Consider the following 27,878-nt stretch of genomic DNA (forward strand, 5'->3'; position numbering starts at 1 on the left):
TGATTTAAAGAAAACATTTGCTGATTTATTCCTCCTGCAGAAAACTGCTGGTTCATTAGGCCAGGGCTTCTACCAGTGTGGAGCAATTGTTAATGGAGAAGGATAGCACAGGGCTGTGCCATCAATAAAATAACTTCCCCCCACTGAACCAACAGTCTCCTGCCCCACCCCCACCTACACACATATCCAGTCATATTACAGTTCTTTGTCCAAGTAGACATTATTCATCTTTGAACCCAGTGGTCATTTTAACTCACTGCTCCAAATTCACTTGTAAAGCCTGCTTAAATCCATGCTGCATTTAAAGGATTCAGAAGAAATGAAACCTTCTAACATGGTTGGCTTCATTTTTTCCAAAAGCATTAGATGTACCGATGAAAATCGTGAGATGAATTACAATGATAAGGTGGTGAAAGGACTGGTGGGATAAAACCAGAAGAGATAAAGTGAAATTAGCTCAATTCCAAATATAGATCCACATTGCTGTCCTTATATAAATCCCTTTCTGCACAAAGTGTCTGCTCGTTTGCCAGAAATAGACTGGATATTATGGCTCAGGCACTCCCTAGTGAAATGCTGAACACACCAGAGATAATGTGACCCAATTTTCTTGAATAAAAACTAGAGTATGAGAAAGATAATATACTAAAAAGCACATATTCCAGACAGCTTGAAGAATGAAGTAAAACTGCACCATGTCTATGAAGCTAGCATTTATCAGTAAAAAACTTAACATAACATGGCCAGATATTAAATACATACATTCCATAATTACCTCTTTTCCTTCCAGTTATGTTTCCACTTGACTGACACTGGTTTTCAGGACCATCTCTTTAGATACAACCGAAAGAATGATCATCTTTACCTGATAGACTTCCTGTTCACTGTTTTTGTCCAACACATCACTCAAAGAAAATGTGACTATCAGTAAAAATAGTTAATGGAATCAAACAAAGAATAATCTGCTGCTCAAGTGCAGGATTTGCAAGTACACGAACTTCTGGTCTAAACTGATGATTTTTGTAAACACGAGAGATTCTGCAGATGCTGGAAATCCAGAGCAAGACACATAAAATGCTGGAGGAACTCAGCAGGTCAGGCAGCAATAATGGAATTGAATAAACAGTTGACATTCCAGGCTGAAATACTTCATCAGAACTGAAAAGGAAGGGGGGAAGATGGAAGAATAAGTAGGTGGTGGGAGGGGAAGGAGTACAAGCTAGAAGGTGGGCGACTGAGTTCCTCCCGCATTCTGTGAGTTGCACATTCTGTTACATATGCAGATCAGTCAATGAAAATCAAGAGTTGAGTTTCTTTTCCCTTTCTAGCACAGAAGTGCCAATGTCCATAAAACCATAAGAATTAGGCCATTTGGCCCATCAAGTCTGCTCCCCATTCAATCATGGCTGATCCTTTCTTCCCCTCCTCAGCCTCACTCACCACCTTCTCCCCATAATCTTTGATACCATCGACATCCAATCAAGAACCTATCAATCTCCACCTTAAATACACCCAACAACCTGGCCTCCACAGCTATAACAAATTCCACAAATTCACCACCCTCTGGCTAAAGAAATTTCTCTGCATCTGTTTTAAATGGACGCCCCTCAATCTGAGGTTTCGCCCTCTTGTCCTAGACTCTCCTACGATACGAAACATCCTTCACACATCTACTCTGCCGAGATCTTTCAACATTCAAAAGATTTCAATAAGATCCCCTCCTCATTCATCTAAATTCCAGCAAGTACAGGCCCAGAGCCATCAAATGTTCTTTGTACGATCATCCTTTCATTCCCAGAATCATCCTTTTGAACCTCCTCTTGACCTTCTCCATTGCCAGCATATCTTTTCTTAGATAAGGAGCCCAAAACTGTTCACAATATTCAAGGTGAGGCCTCATCACTGCTTTATAAAGCATCAGATCTGCATAAAAGACCATAAGATAAGAATGCATATAGTTTGGGGTGATGTATTAGCATGGATAGAGGAATGGTTAACTAATAGAAAGCAAAGAGTTGTGATGCATGGGTGTTACTCTGTTTGGCAATCAGTGGTGAGCGGTATGCTGTAGGGGTTGGTGCTGGGCCCACAATTGTTCATGATATACATTAACGATCTGCAAGAGGGTACCGAGTGTAGTGTATCAAAGTTTGCTGATGATACTAAATTGAGTGGAAAAGCAAATCGTGCAGAAGATAAGGAGAGTCTGGAGAGAGATATAGATAGGTTAAGTGAGTGGGCAAGGACCTGGCAGGTGGAGTACAATGTTGGTAAATGAAAGAGCAGATTATTATTTAAATGGTAAAAAAAAATTGCAGCATGCTGCTGTGCAGAGGGACTTGGGAGTGCTTGTGCATGAATCGCAAAAGATTGATTTGCAGGTGCAGCAGGCTATCTAGAAGGCAAATGCAATATTGGCCTTCATTGCTAGAGGGATTGAAATTAAGAGCAGGGAGATTATGTTACAACTGTACAGAGTACTGGTGAGGCTGCACCTGTATAGGGTGTAGTTCTGGTCTCCTTACTTGAGGAAGGATGTACTGGCTTTGGAGGCAGTGCAGAGGATGTTCACCAGGTTGATTCCAGAGATGAGGGGGTTAGACTATGAGGAAAGATTGAGCTGTCTGCGACTGTACTCATTAGAATTCAGTAGAATGAGAGGAGATCTTATAGAAATATAATATTATGAAACAGATAGATAAGATAGAGGCAGGAAAGTTGTTCCCACTGGTAGGTGAGAATAGAACTAGGGAACATAGCCTCAAGATTCAGGAACTAAATTTAGGATGGAGATGAGGAGGAACTGCATTTCCCAGAGAGTGGTGAATCTGTATAATTCTCTGCCCAATGAAGCTCTAGAGCCTACCTCAGTAAATATATTTAAGACAAGGTTGGATAGATTTTTGCATTGTAGGGGAATTAAGGGTTATGGGAAAGGACGGGTAGGTGGAGATGAGTTCATGGTCAGATCAGCCATGATCTTATTGAATGGTGAAGCAGGCTCAATGGGCCAGATGGCCTACTCCTGTTCCTATCTCTTAGTTCTTATATTCTAGCCCTCTTGAAATGAGTGCTAATATTGCATTTGCCTTCCTCACCACTAACTCAGCTTGCAAGTTAACCTTTAGGATATTCTGCACAAGGACCCCTAAGTCCCTTTGTAACTCAGATTTTTGGATTTTCTCCCCATTTGGAAAGTAGTCTGCATATTTATTTCTGCAACCAAAGTGCATGACTAATGCATTTTCCAACAATGTATTTCATTTGCCATTTCTTGCCTATTCTCCTAATCAGTCCAAGTCCATCAGCAGCCTTCCTGTTTCCTCAACGTTACCTGCCCTCCACCAATCTTCATATCATCTGTAACCTTGGCAACAAAGCCACCTATTCCATCATTTAAATCATTGATATACAGCATATATGTCAAACTCAAGGCCCGCGGGCCAAATCCGGCCCGCGATGGAATTATCTTTGGCCCGCGAGATAATATCTAATTACTATTAAAGCTGGCCCCAGTAATCGAAGCGCCTATGGCGTATGATATGGCTAATGCTGAGTTTATTCAGCTACCAGGTTTTCAGGGTTTTTAGTGTTTATTCGGCAGTCTTGCTCGGCAGTCTTCTTCATAAGAAACGGAATTTGTAAAGTGAAACACTTTGTAGTTATAGCAGAGACTGAGGCACATGAGAGCAGGCTGAAAAAACGGAGGCAACGAAAGCTGCGTTCGCACGCGTCCGACTGATCCGGCCCGCATGAAGCTGCATTTTGCTCAATCCAGCCCGTGACCTAAAATGAGTTTGACACCCCTGATATACAGTTTTAAAAAAACGGTCCCAACACCACTCCCTGAGCAACACCACTAGCCACTGACTGGCAGAAAAGGATCTTTTTAATTCCCACTCACTGCCTCCTACCAATCAGCCAATGCTCTAACCATGCCAGTAAATACGCTGTAATGCCATCAACTCTTACAATGGTAAGCAGCTTCATGTGTGGCACCTTGTCAAAGGCCTTCTGAAAGTCCAAATATACAGCATCCTCTGCTTTCCCTTTATCTATCCTACTTGTAATCTTCTCAAAGAATTCAAACAGGTTCAACAGGCAAGATTTTCCATTAAGGAAACCATGCTGACTTTCTCCTATTTTGTCCTGTGTCATCAGGTACTCCATAACCTCATCTTTAACAATTGATTTCAACATCTTTCCAACCACTGAGGTCAGGCTAACTGGTCTATAATTTCCTTTCTGCTGCCTTCCTTCTTTCTTAAAGAATGGAGTGACATTTGCAATTTTCTAGTCTTCTGGCACCATGCCAGTCCAATGATTCTTGAAAGATCATTTCTAATGCCTCCATAATCTCTATCACTACCTCTTTTAGAACCCTGAGGTGCAGTTCATCTGGTCTAGATGACTTGTGTACCTTTAGGTCTTTCAGCTTTTTGAGCACCTTCTCCTTGTAATGGTAACTGCACCCACTTCTCTTCCCTCACACCCTCAACACCTGGCACACTGCTAGTGTCTTTCACAGTCAAGACGGATGCAAAATACTCATTTAGTTCATCTGTCATCTCCTTGATCCCATTATTATTTCTCCTGCCTCATTTTCTAGCAGTCCTATATCCACTCTTAACCCTCTTTTATTTTTTACATAATTGAAAAAGCCTTTGCTATCGACCTCAGCATTATTTGCTAGCTTGCTTTCACATTTCATCTTTTCCCTCCTAATGATTCTTCTAGTTGCTTTCTGTGGGTTTTTAGAAGCTTCCCAATCCTCTATCGTTCTGCTGACGTTTGCTTTGTTGTATGCCCTTTCTTTTGTTTTTACATTGGCTTTGCTTCCCTTGTCAGCCATGGTTGTACTATTTTGCCATTTGAGTATTTCTTTGTTTTTGGAATACATCTATCCTGCACCTTCCTTGTTTTTCTCAGAAACTCAAGCCATTGCTGCTCTGCTGCAATCCCTACCAGCCTACCGTCCTTCCAATTTGCTTTGGCCAACTCTTCTCTCATGCCACTGTAATTTGCTTTACTCCACTGAAATACTGCTGTGTCTGACTTTATTTTCTCCCTGTCAAATGTCCAGTTGAACTCAATCATATTGTGATCTCTGCCTCCTCGGGGTTCCTTTACATTAAGCTCCCTAATCACCTCTGGTTCATCATATAACACCCAATCCAGTGTAGCTGATCACCTAGATCAACAGATTCCCTCTATTGAGATCCATTACCAAATTGATTTTCTGACCTATCTACATATTAAAATCTCCCATGACGACCATAACATTGCCCTTTTGACACACTTTTTCTATTTCCCATTGTAACCTGTAGTTCACATCCCAGCTACTGCTGGGAGCCCTGTATAGAACTGCCATCAGGGTCCTTTTACCCTTGCAATTTCCTAACTCAGCCCACAAGGATTCAACATCTTCCAATCCTATGTCACATCTTTCCACTGATTTGATGCCATTCTTTACCTACAGAGCCACGCCAACCCCTCTGCTTACCTTCCTTACCCTCCAATAAAATACCTTGGACACTCAGTTCCCAACTACAACTATCCTTCCACCACGATTCAGTGATGTCCACAACATCATACCTGACAATCTGTAACAGTGCAACATGATCATCCACCTTATTTTTTATACTCCGTGCATTCAGATATAACGAAATAACCTTTGAGTACTGTATTTGCTACCCTTTTTGATTCTGCATCCCTAATGCACTGATACTCACCCTGCTGGCTGCAATTTTGTTCTATCACCTGCCTGCCCTTCCTGATATTCGGACTGCATGCTATCTTTGCTTTTTTACTATCCATCCTATACTGAGTCACTTCACTCTGGATCCCACACCCCTGTCAAATTAGTTTAAACCCTCCCCAACAGCTCTAACAAAACTGCGCACAAAAATATTGGTCCCCCTTGGATTCAGGTGCAAACCATCACTTTTGTACAGGTCATACCTCCCCCAGAAGAAATCCCAGTGATCCAAGAACCTCAAGCCCTGCCCCCTGCACCGGTTTCTCAGCCACGCATTTATCTACCAAATCATCCTGTTTCTATCCTCACTGCCGTGTGGCACAGGTGGCAATCTAGAAGTTACTACCCTGTCAGTTGGTCTTCCCTATCTACTGGCCAAATATACATCAGTCTATTAGTTCAGCAAAGAATATGGATAGAACATGCAAACCAACATCTAAATATACCGAAGGATGACATTAATAATGGCCAGACTTGCTGTCATACATTTCTTCGGCATATTGCATTTCTTCTCTACATATTACTGTGTTTATTGTTGTAGGCGATGCAGCATCATCATGCAGTTCATGAAGTATCATACATTGCTAAGGATATTACTGACCATCGCGCCTTTGGCTATATCTGTGGCAAAGAAGGAAATCATCGGTTTGTAGCAATAAAGACATCCCAAGCGGTGAGTAAAACTTAGAACGTATGCTTTTATAGATCATATCAAAGGAAATCATCTAAAAATAATTAAAACATTATGTTTAGTGGATAACAACTATTGGTTGTACACTGTGTTCCTTTAATAATAGATGTATATCATTGTTGTTGGGTGATTGAAGTCACTGGAGAAAAGTACTGGTAGATACAAAGCAGCTTCCTTACTCGACAAAACAAGATACAGCAGGCATCATATGGAGATGCTTTTGGTCAAAAGGTCTGGTCGGCCAAGAGAGACTCAATATTTTATGTGCTAAACACACAACAATGCCTTCTTTGAAACTACACTCAAACTTCACACCTCACGAGTTGCACCCACACCATAGACGTCTAAGTGAATTTTAATCAGCATTGTCTGGTCTGGCTGTTTAGGAATCCATTGTTCAGAACTGTCTTCCAAATTAAATCTGTAATACATACTCAGATATGAAGATTGGTAGACAAAGTCATTTGCTGAATGTAAATTCATTCTAAGAATCATTAGTTAAGTGATGCCAAATTGTTTATGTTTTCATTGTAAAAATGTCTCCATTGTGGAGACTACGCCTAATTTTCTTTCATTTTGACTGTTAGGCTGAACCTGTAATTCTTGATCTACGAGATCTCTTCCAACTCATCTATGAACTGAAGCTTCGAGAAGAGAAGGAAAAGTTGGCTCAGAAGGACAAACAATGTGAACAGGCAGTTTATCAGGTAAGCACTAAGATGCTTTCAGTCATGAAGAAATGAAGATCTCAAGCAGCACACACCATTTTCCAATCATTTTCAGAAAGCATTGAAAATGCTTTCTTTCTTTCTTTTCTTTTTTTCTTAATTTTTTTTATATAGGGAAGTTAGGGGGGAGGGATTAAGGGGAGGGGGGAAGGGTCACATATCCTTTTTTCTTCACTTGTAATCATTTAAAAATTTAATTAAATAAAATTTAGAAAAAAAAAAGAAAGCATTGTCCTTTGTTTTCTGCCATGGTTGATGGTCTCTCAAGATGTGCTCCGTGAAGAGCAAATATACTTAACTTTGCTTCCACCAGCAAACTCTCATATTTGTTTTCATCTATCTGGTGTCATTAACTTGATTCACAATGTCTGTCCAAGTAGTTTCCTGGAACAACACACACATAATGCTGGAGGAACTCAGCAGGTCAGGCAATATCTATGGAACTGAATAAACAGTCGATGTTTCGAGCCAGGACCCTTCTTCAGAACTGAAAAGGAAGGGGGAGATGTCAGAACAAAATGGTGGGGGGAGAGGAACACTAGCTAGAAGGTGATAGATGAAGCCAGGTGGGTGGGAAAGGTAAAAGTTTTGAGAGGAAGGAATCTGATAGGAGAGGAGAATGGACCATGAGAGAAAGGCAAGAAGGAGGGGAACCAGGGGAAGGTGATAGGCAGGTGAGGAGAAGAGATAAGAGGCCAGAGTAGGGAATAGAAAAAGTGGGAAGTAGGAGGGGAAAATTATCAGAAGGTAAACTTCCTGGAAGATGCCCTAAGTGGGACAGCTTCCTTTGGCCCACCTCAATTTCCAGGCAAGACTTGCAATTTTTCAATTTCTGAAAGGTCAGTTTTTCTACTGTCATGTGTCTATACCTGTCTAGAAAATTCTTTGGTTGTTCATTGCTCCCATGATCTTCATATTAGTAGTCAAATGTAAAATGTAAAAGCAACTGTTTTGCCACATCAGTTCCAGTAAATTTTACCTCACTCAGATGTCTGGGCAGGAATGCAAACATAGCAAAAAAAAAAACAATAGCCATCTTGTACCAATGGATTCTATTTCGAAAAATTGAGCTTCATGCTAAACTTCAATTGGAAGAAGTATTTAAAAATATTCTGTTGCTTTCCACTGACCCCATGTTTGGACAGTTTGAAAAGATGATATTAAGGGCTTTCAATATCAAGGCATGTCAAGAATCCTGATTATCTCATTCTAGCTCTGAATGGACTCTTACTGGCCATTTTGGATCAATGCTATACTTGTATTTAATGGGAAGTCTCGCTTGCAGAGGCTAAGAATGGAATGTTAATTAATGAACCCGTATAGTTGCAATTTTTCTTCCAATGTTACGTGAGGCATTGTTTTGTTTAGTTCTGGAACCCTCAGACCTTCCCTAAGCATGGTTGCTTGATCTCAGGTTGTCTTTGCCTCACTAATAATGATTGGACGCAAGGAAACAAAATTAAAGAGAAATTATCCTTAAGATCTACTGTATGTTTGTTTCAATTTTTCCAACCACTAATCCAGAAACAAGTTATTTTAATTAACTACAATATATCAATAATTGCTTCTCTTTTACTTCACAAATGCTGTAACCTTGGCTTTCCCAAACAACATGTGCTTACGCTTGTGCTGATCTTCTCTTTCTCTTTACATTTCGGTTTAATTCTAATTCAGACAATTTTGGAGGAAGATGTAGAGGATCCCGTCTATCAGGTAAATTGAATAATAGATCAATTTCTCATTTAAAAATAAATAAATAAATCTGTCTGGATTTACTTTCTTGCTGAAGTTGAGATCTAAATATTTTCAATTAATACAATCAATATATTGGAATGTTAATGGGATTGTGATAATGGTTTTTGACAATGGGTTAAAACAACAATCCGGATTTTCACTAAACCTTTTTTGATACATATACTAGAAATCATTGTTTTACTCATTGAAATATTAATCATTTGAATGTAACAAGTAAAATCTTCCACTAACTGAGAAAACTTAGGCATTCACCAGGTTCAAAAATATTTTAAGACTGTTTCCTGTTAGTGCTTCTTAGTTCCAAATCAGAATCAGGTTTATTATCACTGACGAATGTCATGAAATTTGTTGTTTTGTGGCATAAAGAAGTAACTAAATAAATATTGCAAAAAAGAGCTAAATAGTGAGGTAGTGTTCAAAAATCTGATGATGGAGGGGAATAAGCTGCTCCTAAAATATTGAGTGTGTCTTCGGGCTTCTGGACCTCCTTCCTAATGGTAGTAATGAGAAGAGGGTGTTCCAAAGTGACCAAGTTCCTTAGTGATGGATGCCGCCTTTTTGAGTCTTTTGAAGATGGTCTTCCAATTGTCTTTTCTGTTATGAAGACCAAATGATTAATTTTCTTTCTTGTTTTTTTATTTTGTTAGTTATGGTGAAACAGATTAGCAGAACATGGCATGTTTTGGCTAAAGTAAAGATCAACTCTAATATACTGTAGTTGCAGTAACCCAAATGATTGAAATTTACTAAACTGTATGACCATAACTGAGATACCTGTGCACGAAATGGGTGGCTGATTTTATCAATGACATGGGGGGTTGGCCATCTCTATCCAAATCAACATTTATTTCAATTTGAAATTGGTGTCTGTTAATACTGCTGGCTCTGAGGCTGAAAGTAGTGAATTTATATCCCACATCAGTGGAATAATTTTAAGGCATTTGTAGCCACAACCAAATTTTAGTAGTTTGATCCTGAAAACTGCAAAATCTTAAAACTGTTCAGGGTAAGTGACTGTGGGATGAAGAGCAGATTGCAGGGAGAAGGTGAAAACCGCAGTAACTAACAGAATTCAAATGAGTAGTACGTTGTTTCTGTGCACCCCACTGTTTTACTAGATATCCTATTCAACAAGAATAATGTACTTATAAAGCACATTTAATGTAGTAATCTACTCATGTATCATCAAGTAAAACTTGACACCCAACCACTTATGATGATAGGACAAATGCCTAAAAGCTTGGTCAAAAATATAAGTTTAATGGAGTGTTTTAAAGGAGAAAATAAATGGAGAATCTCAAACTGAGCCATTTAATTCTAAGACTATTGGGAATTTTAGAGGAACACAGATAACTCAGGGGTTTATAGCTGGAGAAAATCGGTGAAAGGGGATGTAATAATGAGAGAATTCTGCAGGACAGAGAAGGATGTGAAAACTGTACAACATTATTTAAAGAAAATCTATCCAAACAACACCACCAAAAACAAGTAATTTGTTTAATAGTTTCAACACTGTTGTTGGGATCTTGCTATGTGCTATTTGGCGACAAGGCAATGCCACATTCCCAAATGGAAACACTTGGAGAATGTATGACTTCTATATCTTATGATAACAGATTTTTTACAAAAGACCAGCTTTCTTGAAAGAACATGCCACAGGCTCAAGGTTAGCTTCTATCCCACTGTTGTAAGATTATTAGGATGGTACCCTAGTAAAATCAGACCTTGCAGTCTACCTTGCACCTTATTGTCTGCCTGCACTGCCCTTTGTCTGTTACTGTAACACCTCATTCTATATTCTGCTATTGATTTGCCTTGCATTACCTCAGTGTACTGTTGCTTTGAAATGATCTGTATAGGTGGCATGCATAGCAAAGCTTATCTCTGTACCTCAGTACAGGTGACAACACTAATCTGATTTACCAGTTTGCCACTGCCACCCAATGACTTCATTGGAACTCATGTCCTTTTGAACAGTATTCTAGCATTCTCTTATGACACTCAGTTCATTGAATCAATGTCATTTTTCTCAGCACACTAATGAGACCAATTACACTGTAACATATCTCCCTGCAGCCTATTGCCCACCAACTCCATCCTGATTGTCCTAACACCCAACAACATTAGGACAATTTACAGCATCAATTAACCTACCAACTAGCTTTCCTTTGGACATGTACCTTAATTAAGTGGGCTATTTCTTCAAAGAGATTAGCTCTATTTGTCACATGAACATCAAAACATACAGGGAAATGCGTCATTTGCATCAAATCAAATCAGCGAGGATTTTGCTGGGACAGGCCGCAAGTTTCATCACACTTTTGGCACCAACATAGCATGTCCACAATTTGCTAAACCTAACCATGGCTCCTTGGACTGTGGGAAGAAACCAGAGCACACAGAGGAAACAGCGGTCATGGGGACAGACAGACAGCTGGCACAGTCAAAGAAACCAAATCCAAAACAATGGGACAGCATTATTCTTTTTGCAAGACAAATAGTGAGCCTCGCCCACTGACTAAACAAATCACAAAGTCTTGGGTCTTGGGTACACAGAGTGAGATTATTTAGTTGCAGATTCAATGGATGTGAAAACATAGAAGATACAACCTTTGGTTAAACTCTCTGACAGTAAAATCTGGAAACTGAGCCCAAAAACGTTAGCAGAAGTCAGTCGGGTTTTCACCAACGCTATCAGCTTTGAAATTGTTCATTTCATACAGTAAGTGTCCTGATGATCGATTCCAAATGTATGAGAAGAGCCACCTTCTGATGGGTCTTCTGATAGTCTGAGTTGATCTAACACTGGCTATATTTCACAATCCTTCAAAAGCTCAAATAGAGTAACACCTTAAAGAATATAATCCTCTAGAAAGACAAATATGTGCCAGACCTTGATATGTCGCATCAGTGATATTCTTTTGAAAAATACACCTGGCAAGGCCTGCAATTCAATCAAACAGTTAAATCCCATCTACAGGATTAGTGCTGACTCTCACTTAAACCCACTATTTCTGTTAGTTTTATTTTAGTATCCATCTTAAAGGGAAAAGCAGTCAAATTGAAATCAGCTCTACCCATCTGAACTACGCTTCAATTAGTACGATGCAAAAGCGGCTATCGAATGAACATTTGAAAATCATTCTTTAGTAAAGAGTTTTGTGGTTGAAATGGTTTTAACCCGTTTTAAAAACCTTTGGGTGTTGGAAGCTTGAAGTAGAGGTCAGCTACAATTGAAAAGGCTCACACTCATTTCTTTAGCAAACTATTTATTTTAAATTAATAATTGACGTCTCCATCTTTCAAGTTTAAGTTCATTGTTTTTACTGAACAAGTAAGAGTAAAGTGTTGAAGGTACAGGAGACTTGAAAGAAAATATATCACATTAGAGATTAAAGTTAGATAAACCCTTGCCAAATATCGATGAAAAGTTCCAAGTCCCATATATGACATTTTCTCTTAATTGAAACAAGGTGATTAATAATTTCAGTATTTGAGTCCTGTTTTGCTATTCATACCTAGAAATTTGGTTCTGCTCATTTTTGTGTCCATAATTGCACGGGAAGTAAGATAAATGTCCATCCAGTTTGTAGAGCATTGTGAATTTGACCAGAGATATTTGAAACAATTTTAGAGAGGTTTGCACCCAGAAACGTTCTAAAGCTCAAATGCTAGAGAGAACGTATTCTGTTTCATGCTGCTTCAGACAATTTTGCTGCATACCAGTCTGAGAAGGGTTTCATCCCTTTGGTGCATTGCCCAAGGCAGGCAAATACCAGTGAAGCTATGGCATTCACAGAGAAGAGAAAGGCTGCTGGAGAAAGGAAGACAACTCTTAGATTCACTGAAAGACACATGGAAATCCTCATCAAGTAAGATCTGCCAAGCAGAGGTTGTGAGTGTGAGGTGGAGCAGGAGATCAGATAGGATCAGCATAGAAAGTATCTAGTAAGGAGTGGCTCCTCCAGATGTGAGAGTAGCCAGTCATTTATGCAAAACAGAAACATACTTTAACCTCACAATATATAAATGAGTTAGAGCCAACTATTTCAGGATTAATTAATTGTAGTGTTATGATCAGTGCACGTGGTCTAACAGTGGAGAACTTGATGATTTATTACATATAACCCGAGTACTGATGAACTGCTTTTTCAAGATTGGATTGTGTAAGTGGGTAATCTTGTTTGGGGTCTATAAATTTGAAGAATCCCTATCAAAGTACCTTAATATCTGTGCAGCAAAACCCTGTCCTGCACTCTGCCAGAAATGAGGCTGCTGGTGTTCTGCTGGGACATGCCCTGGGAGCTTTCCTCATCTTCCTCTTCCTCTTGGTCCTACTAACCTTCAGCCTGAACCTCCACCACACCCCCCAGCCTCCAGCTACTCTTCTGGCACCAGCTACTATCTTCAGGTTTTGAGCTTGTTCAACGTGGAGCATGCAACAGTGTCTCCACATCTGTTGTATGTTCTGCGGGGCACCACTGGACTGATGCAAAAAAAAAGAATTTATTTGCCAAAACCGGTGCGGAATCACACCATCGTTCTGAAACATGTAGAAGCGGTGCCAGAAACTTCCATAGAGCTACGAGTTGGTATGAGAAGCCAGGGAAGTAGAAGGCATCCCTTGTACTTGTACCTCAGGACCCAGCCCACTGGGCAGAGCCATCCCTACAACATACATCACATTATTTTGTTGAGAGACCTTCCTGGAAAACATGGCTTTCACCATCAGGAGCATTTGCAGATCCACAACTACCTGCTGATTTAGGAACTGGAAATCTTTTCTATTGAGGAACCTGTTTGGGCTGGTAATAGGAGTTCTTTTAGGCACATGAGAGCAGATACTGCCTGTCTGTACTGTGGAAAGTCAATCATGCAGGCAAAGTGCCCAGGGTGTCCCCTGTTCTTGCTGTGACCAATGTAACTGTATTTTTTCCAAATACAAGATCACTGTGACCTCACTGACCACTGTAATACTGCAGTGCATAACAAACTGTGAGACAAGATAATGGATAATGCAAGCTATGAAAATGTTGTTCACCAAAGAAAGCTCCTGGTAGAATGCAGTTTCTCTGAAAGTTTATGGGAGAAGACTCTTCATTCATGTCACAAACAGGAGAAAATCTGTAGATGTTGGAAATGCAAGCAACACACACAAAAGGCTGGAGGAACTCAACAGGCCAGATAGCATCTATGGAAAATAGTAAAGTCAATGCTTTGGGCCGAGACCCTTCATCAGGACTCGTCGTTCAGATTTCTTATTGCATCCTCGATCCCGATGTCCCAATCCCCTTGCATAGTCAGTCACAGCCAGATCAGTGCCTCCAGGAATGAAGTGATGCCAAGAGCTATCACCTCTGAGCCAGTGACTGAGTAAGGTTTTTTTTTTGGTCACCAACAAGTTGCAAAAAGTTGAGCCACCTGCATTTAGTTCTGAGGCTGCCCAACCTGGTCTCCTGATGTCGGCAGAGTGTCTTTTTAAGCAGAAGTAAATAGAACAAGATAGGGCAAAAGGAAAACCATACTGGTATTGTGAGTGTTCAGTGAATGGCGTATACTGATAAAGGAAGAAACATGCAGTGCATGATTTGTGATGAAAAATGCAATAATGTGGATTGCACAAGAAATGTGCCAGTTTTTTTGATGGGTGTAATTTTGCCCTGAGAAGATGAATAGTATGAACTTACCCAGATTGAACTGCACTAAAAAATGCTAATGATCCAATTTCTCGACCATGGTGTCCTACAGAAAGAGTCCTTAATAGCAGCAATCAGTGGTAGTTGGAGAACCAGCAGAATAGCCTTTGATCCTATGCTTCTCACTTGTACCTCTATATATCTATAAAGTCTTATGAAATTGTTGATCTTACTCTTACTATTGATTTTTCTTTGCTCCAACTTCTTAAATCACCATGTGCTTTCCTACTCTTGCCTTTTTGCTTTCCGCTTTGTGCTGGCAATGTTACAGTACATTGTGTTTGAAGCTGGACATGAACCAATCCGTGAAACAGAGGAGAGCATTTACCAGGTACAAACTTTTGATCTAAATATTCAAGGAGTCATTTTTGTGATATATACTGTATATTGTTCCCCATTTCTTAAGAAAATCAATGACAGTGTTCAAAGGACAGAAATTTTCGATTTAGAGATACAGCATTGCAACAAGCCCTTCCAGTTCAATAAGTTGCACAGCCCAATTACACCCCTGTGACCAATTAATCTAATAACTCATATGTCTTTGGAATATGTACCAAAGTACCAAGAGAAAACCCATGTGGTCATGGGGAGAACATACAAACACTTAGCTCACTGCGGTGGAATTAAACCTGGGCCGTTGGTGCTGTAATAACATTACACTAACTGCTGAACAACCATGCCACCCCAAAAATACAATATATTGAAGTTTATATTGATGGTATAAATGTTTCTTATCTTTTTTACATAATCTTTTACAGAAACATTTTAGCATAATCTTCATTAAAATGATTAACATTTAATGGGTTAATAATTGTGGCCTAACAGATAGCAAACTAAGCAGCCTCTCAGTGTAGTAACAAGAAAGAGTCTTGTACCACTTATTATCAGGTTTCTGTGCAGACATTACAGTAAGACATCACTACAACAGAGTTAAATAGGCGGCATAAAACAGCCACTGTGTGAAACAACTTCAAAAAGAATTGAAGAAGTTATATGGTTTAACTTCAAAATAACTATTGACATCAATTCATGTTGATGTTGTCTAGGAAACAAGAAAATAATTTAATCTAATTTGATGCAGTGACTCTGTAAATGCATTAGCAACAGTTGCTAAGTGAGGCAGTCTCTTATTGTGCTGTCGATTTAATTTCAGCATTTCCAAGCTGACGTTTTGAATAATTCTGGACATTGTTTATAGTGAAAGAATTTGTTACAAATATCATGTCAATTAAAATGTTTTGTTTGCTGTATATGGCAATTTGGATTACACTACAACAGTTTGTTCTGTATGACTTCAATGCAAGCATTCTGTTCTCTATTGATAAAGCCTGTATACCTGTATAACTTCTACTGTGTGATATATATTCCCACCACACACCTTTATAAAGGTCACAAAAGCTTGACCTGGCGTTGCAAAAATCTTTTTTAAAACATGAAAACATCTAATTAGCTTATTTCCCACAGTCCATTGAGTCGTACATATCCCATTTGGATCCAAAACAAGAATTCAAGTCTTCCAAGTCTGAAAATAATGTAACAATTGAAAGAATGTGAAATAATAACTTTTACTTTGCAGATTAAAATGGAATAACTTATTGGATTCAAATAAAATTAGTACCCGCCTCATTAGCTTCATTAGCCCAAGTTTCATGGAAATAGTTAAAAAGAAATAAAAGAAGCCAATCTACCATTTAACTGAGTAAAAATAATTACATGTTTAAATGAAGTACAGAACAAATTAGAACACCACATGATGGAGGAATTCATCCAGTGCACATTGTGTGTAATTTTGATTGACTATAAATGAACACAATCAGCACAAACACCTAGTGCAGGTGATGGACTACCTTCGATCATTGTGTTCTCCAAATCTTCATTTTCACTGTAACTTTCAAGATGATTGTTAATACCTTCAAATTAATCATAATTCCTAACATGTTGAAGTAGTGAAATTGTTTCATTTTCACTCCCAGCCACTTCTGGCCTCTCCAAGCCAGAATGCTTGAAACCGCAGTGAGCAAAAGCGTTCTAAATTGTCTTAGTGCTTACTTCTTGCCAACTATCACTACTTTTTGTGTACAAGCATGTGCAACCGAAGCTATTTAAAAACCATTCGCTCTAAGCACAGTGTGGTGTCTAATGGCGACACAAGTGCACGTGACCAACATTAGTTAGAAACTGTTCGGGAATATTTTCCTGTCTCAATTAAGCAGCATGGTTTCCCAGATTAGACAAAGGGAATGCCGGCTATTTCTGAATTAGGTTTTGTTCTTTAAGTGTTCTCCCAAATAGGCAGCTGCCCCGATAAACTGATAGCCCAATTACACAGAATCTACCGTTTATGGCTTACTTAAAGAAATTGTAATTTGATTTTAAATGACAGTTCAGCTACAGTAACTTCAATGCAATATTGGTATTGCCTTTCACAATTCAAAGAAACTTTCCATGGAGTTTATTGGAATTGTAAAGGCCAATGCCAATATAAAGTCATTGCTATATTACTTCAATAGGACACATTCTCATCCTACAATAGCTTCTATTTCTGTAGTGCCCTTGAAATAACAAAAATGTTCCCAAGATTCAGTGAAGTGTAAATAAACAAAAAAGAAGATTCTGGAAATAGTTTTGAGAAATGGAGGTGAGGTAAAACTTAATTTTGTCAGTGTTGAAACTGGTGTCATGTCTTTGGATGAGATGTAGCTTGGAAATGAGAAGGCAGTAAGACAGCTCACATTTCCTCGGTTAAAGTGATGTGAGAGGTTAAGCTGTGCTTTAAAGGAGGAAGGAGAGGTAGAAGGGCAAAGATGTTCTGTGAGGGAATTTTAAAATCGAGGGTTTGGACATCTTGAAGCCACAGCTGTTCCTTTTGAAGTGGAGTGATTCTATTCAGAAATGACTAAGTGATCTCACTCCGAGGGATGACGAGAACCAGGAAGAATTTGAAAATCTGAAGGAGAATTTTAAAATGAGGGCATCATTACTTCCCAGAGTCTTGCACTTGTAGCTTCTTGTTATAATACAGTCAATTAGGTTTCATTTCCTATCATAGCACTGCAGCAGTTCCAGCCAAAGTCAGCTATGATATTCTGTATGATGGTGACAATGGCTTTAACCCATCTTCAGTCATTGATCACAGTTTCGTCTCTCAATGCTTCCACACAGTCTTCTAGTTGCTGGGGCTGCTTTGCTCAATTCCCTTCTGTCCAGCCCTGGACAAAGAATTACTAACAATGGCTTGTTTTTGGATGCCTTTATGTCCTTGAAAGATCTATCCTGGCCCTTTCTCAACTTCATTTACATGTTGATCCTTATCCAAAAACATCAATTTCTACACGGACTCTGAAAAGACACAACTTTAAATAATTATCATCCTTTCTGACCCACCCCAGCTCTAAATTTTCAAGCACATTAAATGATACACATTAATGGACGAGGAGACATTTCCAACTAATCCAGGTATGATCAAGACTTGCCAGTAGTTCCATTTGCAGAACTCATTTCCTGGAGCTACACCATTCTTGTCAGAAACTTACTGAAACCAAACAGACTGCTTGGTAACACTTTTGACCTATGTTTTACCTACCATTACTGTGGCTGCCTTAATTTCACCTCAACAACACTGTGGCCACTTCATTAGTTGCTATCACAAGACATGACTATTCCAATGCCCTTCTGAGTGATCTCTTTATACAAACCGTAAAATTCAGATCATGAAAATTTTGCCCCAGATGTTCTGGCATGCACCAATCTCATCTTTCCATTGGCCTTGTACTTTCTAACCTACACCATTTCCAAATTTAATGATGTCCTAATTTGAAAATTCTCATTCAGATTTTAAAATTCTTCCTGGTTCTCCTCATTCCTCCAACTGAGATCTCTTGCTCATCTCTGAATATAATCACTCCACTTCAGAAGGCTCTGCATTCAAGATGTTCAAACCCTAAATTTTGGAATCCCCTCACTGAATCTCTTTACCACATCCACTGCTCTAACATCAACAATTTGTTTTGTCACTTCCTCAGTGAGTTCAATCAGGCTTGTCCCATTTTGACAATCCTCAGACAATGCTTCTGCAAATGTTTGTAAATCCCTTCACTGAGAAACTTCTCCAATAGTTCGATCACCGCTGAAGTAAGACTCACTGATCTATAATTCTTAGGGTTATCCATATTACCTTTCTTGAACAAAGGAATAACATTTGCCATGCTCCAGTCTTCTGGGACTACTCCTGTGGCCAGTGAAAATGTAAAAATCATCACCAAAGGTGCAGCAATCCCTTCTCTCACTTCCCATAGTAACCTGAGGGTGTATCCAGTCTGTCTCCAGGACTTAACTATCTTACTGTTTTTCAGAAATTCCAGTACATCCTATTTCTTAACATTGACAAGTTTCAGCATATTAGTCTGGGCTACACTGTCCTCATATTTTTCAAGGTCCCGCTGACTGCTGAATACTGAAGCAAAGTATTCATTAAACCTCCCCTACCTCCTCTGACTTTCACCTTTTCTCACAGTTCAGTTCTACCCTCATTTTACTCATCTTCCTGTTCTTTACATTCTATAGGAAGCCTTGTTTTCTTTAGTTCTACTCTCCAAGGTCTCCTCAAATTCTGTGCCATCTGCTCCTATCCCTACGGTAACTGTCAGGGAGTTATGATTGCTCTCTCTGAAATGCTCATCCACCCAGAGATTTGTCACCTGACCAGCTTCATTTCCTGGAACCTGATCTAGCTTGGCCTCTCCTTTAGTCAGTTTGTCTACATATTGTGTCAGGAATCCTTCCTAATCTAGCATGGCCTCTCCTTTGGTCAACCTGTCCACATATTGTGTCAGGATTCCTTCCTGGACATACCTGGTCTTCCTGCTCTCCCTCCAACATTAATCAAAATGGTATACCTGTTACTGAGAGGAATGGTCACAGGGGTACTCTGCATTCTCTGCTTGTTCTATTTCCCTCTCCTGACAGTCACCCACCTCCTGCAACACAGACCTTTGTTATTGACTAGCATGTGTGGTTCATTTGACCTGAATGAAGTGTCAGAGTGACTATTGCGTTGGCATAAACTATTGAAACCAGGTTATCATAGGGTGCACTCCTAACAATGCATATCTTTAATATATTATACTCTACTTATGAATAACTGGATAATTGCCTATTGATAATAGTCGCTATTTGCATTTCTTTATTATTAGAAAATGCAATTAAAATATTAGAATATTAGAAATCAATTTTAATAAGTTCATTTTGATAAGAATTAAATTAATATTTCTGGGAACTATATTTTACATGTAGATTTGGGATTGATTTCAGCTATATATCTAATAATAAAAGACCAATATTATGTTTTACACCCAGGTGTTGTCCTCAGTAATATAACTATGCTCCCCAGGACTGCTAAATTCCAGACCTCAGCCATTTCTCTATAATGGATCGCTGAGTTGAGAATTGATTTTCTTACTGAAGGAAAACGAGATAAAAATTATTCTGGGCTCATTTCATGCACTTCTTCAGAAAAGTATTGTTGGAAATTGGAAGCAAGTCAAGTGGTTTGAGAGCAAAGAGTCAGAGACGATTTACACTGTGTTTATCAACAGCTGTTAGTATAGTGCTTGACGTTAAACTGACATTTTTAAGTGTAAATTGCATACATTTTCTCAGGCAGAGCTTCTGTGTATCTTACATTAAAGTCTACATCTGCCCCATTTTTGCCAAAGCTGTAAATGGACAATGGGGCAAAATTGGCTGTGGATTGACTGTTATATATAAGTGCTACTGTACTTCCAGGAAGAGCTGCCAGACTTCTAGTGCCTCTGACCGCATATAATGTTGAAGATAGAGCAATACTGCAAAGACCAGGCCTTCTGGCTTGCAGTGTCTGCATTGACTATGAGACCAATCTAAGCTGATTCCATCCGCCTCCACCTGGTCCATCTGTTTCTCATCCCTGTCTGAGCATATATTAATTGGAATATCTATTTGCTTATTTTATATCTAGGTGCCCACAAGCCATCAGAAGGAAGGTGTCTATGATGTGCCAAAAAGTCAACCAGTGAGTCAAACTAATATCTAGTTCTAAAATAGCAATCTTAGTGTTTATGATCATTTATAGAGTTTTTATTACAAGATATTATATATCGCCTCCATAATTCTGGTTTTGAACTTCAGTTCGTCAGTTTATTAAACTCTATTAAAATATGTTTTCATCTAATCTCCGGTATTTTGGGTTTAACTTTAGCATCAATTTCATTAATGTCATAGACTTACAGCAGGGAAACAGGGTCATCAGCCCAATGGGTTCTTGTTGGCCATCAACTACCTATCCATAATAATCCATGTTCTCACAGTTAGTTCTTTGTCTTCCAGGCCCTGACGCTTTAAGTTCTCATCTAAATACATTAAATGTTGTGAACATATCTGCCTCCATCACCATTTCAGGAAGTAAATTCCATTTTTGAACCACTGTCAGGGTGAAACAATCCTACATCAAATCTCTAATGAAGTTCCTACCTCTGAAACTAACGCCCTCTAGTTTTTCAACAAAATGAATCTGTAGGGCTATGGAGAGAGGTCTGAATTGACTGAAGTCTGAAGTCACTGGATTGCTTTTAGAGAGAGACAATATGAACTCCACTAGCTGAATGGCACCCTTCCATGCTGTAACAGTTAACTAAATATTGAAACAACTCTTTCAGTGCAAGGAAAGCATTAAATGAAAATCGAAATGCAAATGCAAAAATCTGAAATAAATACAGAAAATGTGCTGTAAATGCTCAGCAGGCTAGGCAGCACACGTCAAAAGAGAAACGGAGCTTGTATTTCAGGTCAGTGACACTTCAATATCCTAGTGAATCTCTTCAGTACTTCATCTTCTTTTTAACTACATCCTTCCAGCGGTATGATGACCACAGCTGTACACCACGCTCCAAGTGTAGTCTAAACAACATTTTCCACAGCTCTAACATGATCTCTCAACTCTTCTAAAAGTTCCAGCTTATGAAGGCAAGCATACCAAATGCTTTCTTCAGTTCCCTACCCAGTTTCATATTGAAATTGTTTCAAAGGATACAAGAGATCCAATTTGAGTCAGGAATCTTATTGTTAAGAGATCTATTACAGCCAACGTAGTAATGTTGGAAATTTAACTGACAGGTAAAAAGGCGATGATATAAAAAGCAGGAGAAATCAATGCCAAAGAAAGAACTCAAATATTTGGAATTGTTTTCTGAATCAACCAGGTTTCTTAGGGTCTAAGGAAGCAATGTTGGATAATGTTTTTCTCAATATAATTAAGAAATGGCAAATCATGCAGACTCTCCTGTTGTGAAGTATCTTTTCACAATCTGTCCATACCTCAGGAGCTTGGTGCTTGTGCTTTGCATATAGCACCACCTTCTCCTAGACATTCTCTTCTCCTTATTGTCATAAACATTGTGTGGGTTTAGGTCCTGTGGTCAGCTTGCACAAATAAGCTTTGAATTTTCATACGATGCTTGTTCTCCTTTACAGTTTTCTATTCTCCTTATTTGAGAGTTAGGGAGCACTACAGCACAGTAACAGGCACTTCAGCCCCTCTAGTCTATCCCATCAACCTGCACCAGACCATAGCCTTCATACCTCTCCCATCTATGTACCTATCCAAATTTCTCTTAAATGTTGAAATCGACCCACATCCACCAGTTCTCCTGGCAGTTTGTTCCACACTCTCACCACCCTCTGAGCGAAGAGGTTCCCCCTCATGTTCCCCTTAAGCATTTCACCTTTCACCCTTAATCCATGACCTCCAGATCTAGACTCACCTAACCTCAATGGAAATGTCTACTTAAGTTTACCCTATCTATACCCCTCATAATTTTATATATCTCTATCAACTCTCCCCTCATTCTCCTATGCTCTAGAAAATCAAGTCCTAACCTATTTAACCTTTCCCGTAACTCAATTCTCAAGTCCTTACAACATCTTGTAAATTTTCTCTGAATGCTTTCAATCTTATTGATATCTTTCCTGTAGGTAGGTGACTAGAATAGCAAACAGTACTCTAAATTAGATCTAAATTAGATCTCACCAATGCCTTATACAACTTCAACATAACATTCGAACTTCTGTATTCAATACATTGATTTATGATGGCAAATGTGTTAAAATGTTCTCTTAATGACCCTCTCTACCAGTGACACTACTTTCAGTGAATTGTGGATCTGTATTCCGGTATCCCTATGTTCGATGCACTCCTCAGTGATCTTCCCCTCTCCGTGTAAGTCCTACCCGGGTTTGTCCTTCCAAGTGCACCACCTCACACTTTTCTGCATTAGATACCATCTACCATTTCTCAGCCTGTTTATACAGCTGGTGCAGATCCCTCTGCAAGCTTTAATAGTCTTCTTTGCTGTCCACTACACCCTCAGTCTTGGTGTCAGCCGCAAATTTGCAGATCCAATTTACCACATTGTCAACCATATCGTTGATATAGAAGACAACAACAGACCCAGCACCAATCGTTGTGGCCAACCACTAGTCACAGGCCTCCAGTCAAAGACACAACTATCTACTACCACTTTCTGGCTTCTCCCACAAAGCCAATGTCTCATCCAATTTGCTACCATTCTGAATGAATTTTTTGAGGATGTGACTAAACACACTGAAGAAGGTAGAGCAGTAGATGTAGTGTATATGGATTTTAGCAAGGCATTTGATAAGGTACCCCATGCAAGACTTATTGAGAAAGTAAGGACGTATGGGATCCAAGGGGACATTGCTTTGTGGATCCAGAACTGGCTTGCCCACAGAAGGCAAAGTGTGGTTGTAGACGGGTCATATTCTGCATGGAGGTCAGTGGCCACTGGTGTGACTCTGGGATCTGTTCTGGAACCCCTGCTCTTTGTGATTTTTATAAATGACCTGGATGAGGAAGTGGGATGGGTTAGTAAATTTGCTGATGACACTAAGATTGAGGGTGTTGTGAATAGTGTGGACGGCTGTCAAAGGTTACAATGGGACATTGATAGGATGCAAAACTGGGCTGAAAAGTGGCAGATGGAGTTCAACCCAGATAAGTGTGAGGTGGTTCATTTTGGGAGGTCAAATATGATGGCAGAATGTAGCGTTACTGGTAAGACTCTTGGCAGTGTGGAGGTCTTGGGGAAAAATTCAAAGGACACACAAAGCTGCTGTGCAGGTTGACTCTGTGGTTAAGAAGGCATACGGTGCATTGCCTTTCATCAATTGTGGGATTGAGTTTAAGAGCCAAGAGATAATGTTACAGCTATATAGGACCCCGGTCAGACCCCATTTGGAGTACTGTGCTAAATTCTGGTTGCCTCACTACAGGAAGGACATGGAAACCATAGAAAGGGTACAGAGGAGATTTACGAGGATGTTGCCTGGATTGGGGAGCATGCCTTATGAGAATACTTGAGTGAACTCAGCCTTTTCTCCTTGGAGCGACGGAGGATGAAAGGTGATCTGATAGAGGTGTACAAGATAATGGGAGGCATTGATCGTGTGGATAGTCAGAGGCTTTTCCCTAGGGCTGAAATGGCTCGCATGAGAGGGCATAGTTTTAAGGTGCTTGGAAGTAGGTACAGAGGAGATGTCAGGGCTAAGTTTTTTTACGCAGAGAGTGGTGAGTGCGTGGAATGGGCTGCCGGTGGCAGGGCTGGAGGTGGAAATGATAGGGTCTTTTAAGAGACTCATGGATGAATACATGTAGCGTAGAAAACAGAGGGCTATGGGTAAAGCCTAGGTAGTCCTAAGGTAGGGACATGTTTGGCAGAGCTTTCTGGGCCAAAGGGCCTGTATTGTGCTGTGGGTTTTCTATGTTTCTATGAATGCCAAGTAGCCAAACCTTGGAAAAATGCTGAAGGCAAGGCAATGGATGTTGTCTGCAGGTCTATGTAGACAACATCCATTGTCTTGCCCTTATCAGTTTTCCTGGTAACTTCTTCCAGTGTGTCCTGTCTGAACATTACCTTGACATCTTACCTGACTAGTAATGTCACCTCTGTCCTTTTAATCCCTCCTGCTCTGTCACATCTAAAACAATGGAACCTGGAAAACTGAGATACCAGTCCTTCCCTCCTACAATCAGTCTCACTAATGGCTACAATGTCATAATTCCATGCCCTAAGCTTATGTGCCTTTCCTACAATACCCGTTGCATTGAAATATACACAATTCAGAACGTCAGTCCCACCATGCTCAACCTTTCGATTCTTGACTTTGTATGTAGGCTTAACAACATCTTTCCTCACAACACCTCCACTATCTGCTCCGTCGCTGGTTCCCATCCCCTTGCAAAGCTAGTTTAAACCCTGCTTTCATGGGGCAGTAGCAAACCTTCATGCAGGGATTTCTTATTGATATTTTTCTTTCCTTCACAATTTTTAACACCCATGTTCTTCCTGATCCTCATTTTTGCTCCCTGCTTGCATCAATTTTTGTACTCTGTGTATTGGCCTTTCCCCACCGTTTTGTAGATCCGACGTAAAGGAAGGAAGGGAGAGAGGGAGAGTGAAAGGCATTGATGAACGGAAGTCTAGAGCTTTGGACTTCGGCAGAAAATGGTTAGGCACGACTCATAGAACATCAAAACCTAGAATGATCAATAGAGTCAAATATAACACCGGGAGTATAATTATTCTGGATTAATTTCAGACATTTCCCAGGGAGAGGAATGGCCCAATGGTGTTCAAGGAACAGAATTGTATAAGATACTAGTCTGTGGCTTCTATTTTCCCAAACATAGCTGGAATATATTGTACACATTGAGTGTGGGTGAGCTCTCTGGCTGCTTGAGGATGGCTAATGGATCCAATGGGATAGTAGAAAGATAGAAATGGGATAGAACATATTAGAATCATGATTTGCTGATGGAAGGGAAGTAATGCAAATGAGAAAGACAGATAACCATATCAAATATAATTAATATTGTGAAACCTTCCATTCAATAATTAGATACTTTATTTAACGATCCTTTATTAGTTGTAATATTATAATAATAATAATCCAACATGGGTCCAGATATTAAGCAGTTTGTTATAACATATATATTTGTTTTTTGAAAGTGTTTCTGTTTAAATAAGCACTATTTCATCCAGTTATATATAATTTTCAAGAATAGTGCATTAATACTGAATGATACAATCAGCTTTTGACGGAATATTCAATGCTGGATCATAAAAGGGATAACCACCTGTTAGTTTATGATACAAAGTAATCCCTGTACTGCTTGTTATCAGTATGAAGATCAGTATGAAACCTAACAGGGGAACCAGCTAAGCTGAATGACCCTGGTGATAATAGAGAAAGCAAAGAATAAAGTTTCCATTTTGAAAATCCTATTTCAAAAATGGATTTGTTCCAATATTGTTCATTCAGTCCTCTTCAAATATTGCATGAATGTGCCCTCACCCCTCCGACAAATCCCTCAAATTTCAGTACTCTTTGGTACCTTATAAATATAGCACTGTGGTGAAGAGATGTATTCACAGTCTGAATAAAAATAAAAGTTAACAAAGGTAAAAAATAAATCAAAAAAATATTTCTGTAAAATGAAGCATTAACATATCATGTCTTATTTAAACTTTATTAGATATGCTCAATTCTAACAATTAGGAATAAAAATGCATCTCAGTAACAGAAAAGGCATTGTACTTTTCTTTGTTGATCTTGAACTCTAGGTTCCCATCTTTGCAAGTTCTTCACTCCTCTGTCTAAAACTGATCTGTTTCAACAGACTTATCTAGACAAGTGCTTTCTCGTATCTCTGTTAGTCTTTGGTAGAAAAATGTGCTTGTTTTAAAAAGCTGGAAATCTGAAAAAAAAAGAAAGCTAGGAATGCACAATATAGCAGGCAGCATCTGTAGAAAGAGAAAGAATTAAATGGGCTGGATCATATCCACATCCACGTCCTCATCCACATCTGGTGATCACCATCCATGGCAGATCAAAGACAAACAAAATTTTTGTAGCCATGTGGCTTTTTCTAGTATGTCTGCTGTAATTATTCCGCAAGGTGTAAGCAACAACAGACAACAGGAAGTTAAGGTCTCTTTCATGGCCTACTGATATCTTTTAGAATACCACTGATGGTTAGAGACATTTTCAAGCAGTTGAAACAAAATATAAAAAATAACCTATGTTAAAAAAACTTGTACTTACAAGTAATTCAAAACATCGGTGCATTAGTCAGGGCGAGCAGAATTAGAGGAGAGCAGAAGCTTCTCTGTATCTGCTGCCTGTGGCTAAGTGGTTCTGTCTGGACCTGCTGCCCAGTCAACAGCATGCCATTGGTTCATTTGTTCCCTGATGTCCTTGAGTACTTTTTGTGTTTTTATTTCAGACCTCTGCCTGAGTTCTCAGGTTCCTGTAATAAATGTGCATCCTCATAGCTGTCATGATTTTTTTTCATTCCATTGATTAAGAGTGAAGCTGTGAATCTGTTCTTTGCCTCAAGTATCCATTCCAATATTTTTCCTGCCAGGTGTTGGAACTTCAAAGCCTTTGTTGTTGCTCTGTGCAAATTTTCTGTTGTTAGAGAACATTAAATCTAATGGTTACATTTCGATTATCTCAAGGCAATGGCTTCTTCGGTTATAAAGCAGAAGAGCAAGTTATTTCTTTTCCTGCAGATAAGCAGTAACTTAATATTCAGTCTTCTACATGATATTTTTAAACTACTAAAGTATAAAGGTGTTAAGTAAAATAAGCATTTACAGATTGAGATATTGTTAGTATTTTCTCCGCTCTGTAAACTTTCAATTTCAGTGTCTTGAGCAGCAGTGGCCTTCCACGGGGTATCTGCTGTCTCTGGACAAGTGACTATTCCTCATGTCTTATCCAAATTTGATGTGCATTCCCACCAATCTTCAGCAGGAAGAAGAGAGTATGGCAGAAACCCTAATATCCTGCTCTATAATAAGGGGCAAATTGTAATGAGGTGACGTTATAAGTTTGGTTTATCCTTCTCTATGATTCGATCTACACAGTATGGTTAGCCCAGCATCTATCTTAATCCAGGTTGAACAGATACATCATCTAACCTGGGATGGTGCTCTGTAGCTCCAACACATGCACACACCTCACATTTAAGCTGGGATCTTGCCGTCTCTGTGTTCTAGCATGCAGCATAGCACACTGTACTCTTAAACCAGGGAACTTGATGTCTCTCTGGCTCCCACATGCATCACACTGTTAGTTTTATCTTAGTTTTTGCAATCTCTGTGCTTCAGTGTGAATGGTCACATCATACATTT

The 27,878-nt window shown here is 39.3% G+C and overlaps 1 protein-coding gene across 1 annotated transcript in view; it reads left to right on the top strand.

The window, feature by feature from the left end:
* dab1a (DAB adaptor protein 1a) overlaps nucleotides 1–27,878 on the top strand; it is a 721,091-nt gene that overhangs the window by 598,554 nt on the left and 94,659 nt on the right. Inside the window, exons 6-10 of the mRNA XM_073062447.1 lie at nucleotides 6,300–6,431; nucleotides 7,037–7,156; nucleotides 8,852–8,890; nucleotides 14,900–14,959; nucleotides 20,624–20,677. Of these exons, the coding sequence (XP_072918548.1) occupies nucleotides 6,300–6,431; nucleotides 7,037–7,156; nucleotides 8,852–8,890; nucleotides 14,900–14,959; nucleotides 20,624–20,677 (405 nt within the window). The remainder of the gene's footprint in view (nucleotides 1–6,299; nucleotides 6,432–7,036; nucleotides 7,157–8,851; nucleotides 8,891–14,899; nucleotides 14,960–20,623; nucleotides 20,678–27,878) is intronic.

This window comes from Hemitrygon akajei, chromosome 12 (assembly GCF_048418815.1).
Source record: "Hemitrygon akajei chromosome 12, sHemAka1.3, whole genome shotgun sequence".
Taxonomy (NCBI): Eukaryota; Metazoa; Chordata; class Chondrichthyes; order Myliobatiformes; family Dasyatidae; genus Hemitrygon; species Hemitrygon akajei.